This window comes from Miniopterus schreibersii (assembly GCF_964146895.1).
Source record: "Miniopterus schreibersii genome assembly, chromosome: 2".
NCBI classification, from domain to species: Eukaryota; Metazoa; Chordata; class Mammalia; order Chiroptera; family Miniopteridae; genus Miniopterus; species Miniopterus schreibersii.
In genome coordinates, this window is record NC_138102.1 from 139,698,189 (window position 1) to 139,701,767 (window position 3,579).

The 3,579-nt window shown below is 52.6% G+C and overlaps 1 protein-coding gene across 1 annotated transcript; it reads right to left on the reverse strand.

Moving 5' to 3' along the window:
• Positions 1–413: 413 nt before the first annotated feature.
• Positions 414–2,997, reverse strand: HOXC4 (homeobox C4). The gene is made up of 2 exons (XM_081130929.1): positions 2,131–2,997; positions 414–1,613 (listed from the first exon to the last, which is right to left on the reverse strand). The coding sequence occupies exons 1-2, from the start codon at positions 2,567–2,569 to the stop codon at positions 1,258–1,260; spliced, it is 795 nt and encodes a 264-aa protein (XP_080987055.1). The 5' UTR covers positions 2,570–2,997; the 3' UTR covers positions 414–1,257.
• Positions 2,998–3,579: the final 582 nt, after the last annotated feature.

Below are 3,579 nucleotides of genomic sequence, written 5' to 3' on the forward strand. Positions count from 1 at the left end.
TCCCCACTCCTTAAACTTGCCTTCTTGTCTGCAAATTAGGCAGGCCTGCTCAGCAGAGAGAAGGGAGAAGGTAGGAGAGGGAAATAGAAAAAAGAAGGCACTGTGCCTAACTATAGAAAAGTGAAACCCCTATCCCCCCAGCTCCACTGTAAGTAGCCCCAGGAGAGTCTGACCTCTTTGCAGACTCAGAGGGAAGGGACAGGAGAAACCAGCCCTCATCTTCCACATCCCCTCTACTGAGGGTACCCTGTCCCAACCCCCTTACTAGTTCTTTTAAGGACATTGTAAAACTAGAGTTGAGAGTTAAGATTTGTGTGTTTGCTTTGAGTAAACTTAGGCAACTATAGAGAAGGTGGGATGTTACCAGACCAGAAGGAGGAGGGAGATAAAAAGAAACCATCAGACATTGACGTAAAACTAATTCACATCCACTGGTTTATTATTGATCACGGGGCATTTCACATCGACACTAAAATTCTTTATTGCAAGTTTTACAATAATCAAGTAAATTCGTCCAAAAACACAATAACCACGATGGGAGGTGTGGGGGGGAAGAGATTACCTATAGACTGCCTCTCTGAACTGAAAGTTCATTTTTATTTTCTTTTGGCTCCTCAAACTGAACAGCTCTGAGAGGCTCTCCAGATGCATTTAGCTTTGTCTGCTGTCTTCCCCCATCTCCTCCCAGCCTCCCCCCACAACAATAATACAAAAGAACTTCATAGCTTTGTTCTCCTTAAAATGACTTCCCTCTCACTAACCTCCCCTGGTGCATTTTCAATGCAAAAGGCCTAAGGAAAGAGGGGTGGAAGGAGGAGGAGGAGGAGGAGGAGAAGAATTGGCTTTAAAAATCTCTTTCCTTTTTCTTTTCCTCATTTCCCCTGAAATTCACCCAAACCAGACCATCACACCTTGCAATATATAATTTTTGCAGTTTTTTTTTCTTAAAAAATAAATAACCCCCCAAAATGGCCTTAAAAAAACAAACCAACAAAAAAAAAACAACAAAAAAAACACCCAGCAGGTACCATGCTAAGACAACATCACATGCTTAAAAGGGTCCTTAATAGTGGAAGGGAGAGAAGGGCAGGGGGCTTGTTTGTTTATCTGTTTTGTCTGTTTAGAATTGACAGGGGATCAGGTGGGAAGAAGAGAGAAAAGAACCAAAATATATATATATTAAATTCTATAAATAAGAGTCAATCTGTATGTGAGGGGAGGACGGGGCTGGGGTGGGGGCAGGGTGTGAGTTATGTCTTATAACCTGGTGATGTCCTCTGCCCGCGGCTGCTCCTGCGGCGTGGCGCTCTGGGAGTGGTCTTCAGAAGTGCCCGGGGTGGCTGCCGAGAGGGTGCTGGGCGCGGCGCCGGCCGGGGGCGCTGACCTGACTTTGGTGTTGGGGAGTCGGTGGTCCTTCTTCCATTTCATGCGACGGTTTTGGAACCAGATTTTGATCTGCCTCTCAGAGAGGCACAGCGAGTGGGCGATCTCGATCCTTCTCCTTCGGGTCAGGTAGCGATTGTAATGAAACTCTTTCTCTAATTCCAGGACTTGCTGCCGGGTGTAGGCTGTCCTCGAGCGCTTGGGTTCCCCTCCGTTATAATTGGGGTTCACTGGGGGATGGGGAGGGGGAAAGCAAATAGTGGGGTTCAGAGGCAGTAGGCTCCCCGCCCCCCCCCCCACCACACCACCACCACCACCACCCTCACCCCAACCTCAGCTCTGTGGAACAGGAGGAGGGGGTGGTGGAAATAAAGTCATCAAGCTAAATGGGTTATAAAGAAGTTGAAGGAAGCTGGAGACTTTGTAGTGTAATAAGAGGGGAATCCTCATTGTAACGACACTGAATTATTTATGCGCCCTTAGAAAGCGAGCATAGTTTTCACACATACATAACAGATCGTAGCACATGGCTCGGACTGCCCAGAGTAGCTAAGCCATAAAATTTATGGGGGATGTAATTACCCATTCTCGCTCGTAAATCCAGTTCAATTGTGCTAACCCAGAGTCGCTCCTGGAGAGAGAGGGGGAAGGAGAGAAAGGAGGACGGGGGCCGGAGGGGGCCGAGGAGGGTGGGGAGCGCTGGGGAAGAGGGGAGGGAGGGGGAGAGCAAAAAGCAAAGTTGCCTACCCGTGCTAACGTGGATTTTTTTCATCCATGGGTAGACTATGGGTTGCTTGCTGGCGGCGCTGGAGGGATGGTCAGGGGCTGGCTGGCTGCAGGCTGGCGGGGCTGGGGACGGGGAGGCGGAGGCGCCTGAGAGAGGCGCCGGCTCGCAGAGCGGCTGTGATTTCTCTGGGTGGTGGTGGCCCGCCTGGGCCGGCCCGTGGCCTCGCGAATTGCCTGGCCCCTGGAGACTGGTGCAGCTATACTGGCGCTCGGGGTAGCTAGGGCGCGGAGGCGGTGGTGGGTACAGCTCCTGGTGGTGATGCTGGAATCCCGATTCCCTGGTCCGGCCGTAATATTCCGGACTGTGTTCAGGGATGTAGCTATTTTGCGAATATTCTTCGCATGGAGGAAATTTCGGATCGATGTAGTTAGAGTCCATCAAATACGAGCTCATGATCATTAATTTCTGGAGTGGAAAATAATTTTTCTCGCTTTGTCGTTTTTCTGCTCCATAAAGCCCTCCTACTAGCTAGCGACCCTGTAAAGTTACTTTCACCATGTGACTCCGCCGGCCAATCACACGGAGCAACCCAGTCCCCGGATAAGGAACCGAATCGCTTTATTCAAAATGTATCCAATTTTTTTTGTGTGTGGTGGTGGTGGTGGTGCCGGTGGTGCTGGTGCTGGGGTGGTGGTGGTGGTGGTGATGTGGGGTTAGCTGGCAGGGGCTGGGGTGTCCCAGTGCACACCCCGCAGACTGACAGCCCTCCCCTGTAAAAGGAGGTGAAGCCCCCAGCTTTCCTCCAAAGCCTGGGCATGGAGGGGCTGTCGGGAGGCTGTGATTCAGCCCCCTCGTAAAGTCTCCCCTTGGACGTCCAATGGGCCCCTTGGGCCTCAGCTCCCGAGCTTCTCCAAAGGTTTCCGTTCATGGCGATCCTGCCTCAGTCTGTGTAGGTCACCGGGCAGCGCCCCTCTTTCGCAGGAAGAGGAAGTTGAATGAGGACTGGAGTGGAGGTTGGATGGGGAGGAGCCCAGGCTGAGCCCAGGAGGCTGAAGAGCCAGGGGTGCCCCCCATCCAAGGACATTAGAGTCCAGCGCCCTTCCCGGTGGGTACACACTCACCCAACCCTCTGGCCAAGGGGCCGGCGAGGCGGGTCCCAGCTGGACCGGGCAGGTAGAGGCAGCGGGATGCAAATGATTCTGACGTCATTTCTGGAGGTCTGGGGGTTGAGACCCCGCTGAAGAGAGACAGGAAGTGGTTGGCAAAAGCAGAGTTTCAGAAGCCTTGCCCTCCCCTAGTACCCGCTGACCCTCCCTGTCCCAGCCCAGAAACAAGAGGATCTCTTCTACTGCTGGTTGCTGTCCCCACTCTCCACGCTGCCTGGCCTGCTGCTTTCTGACAACTACCTCCAAGGCTGCTTCCCGAGGAGCTGGGGCGAGGAGGAGAGGGACCTGCCAGGAGTCAGTGCC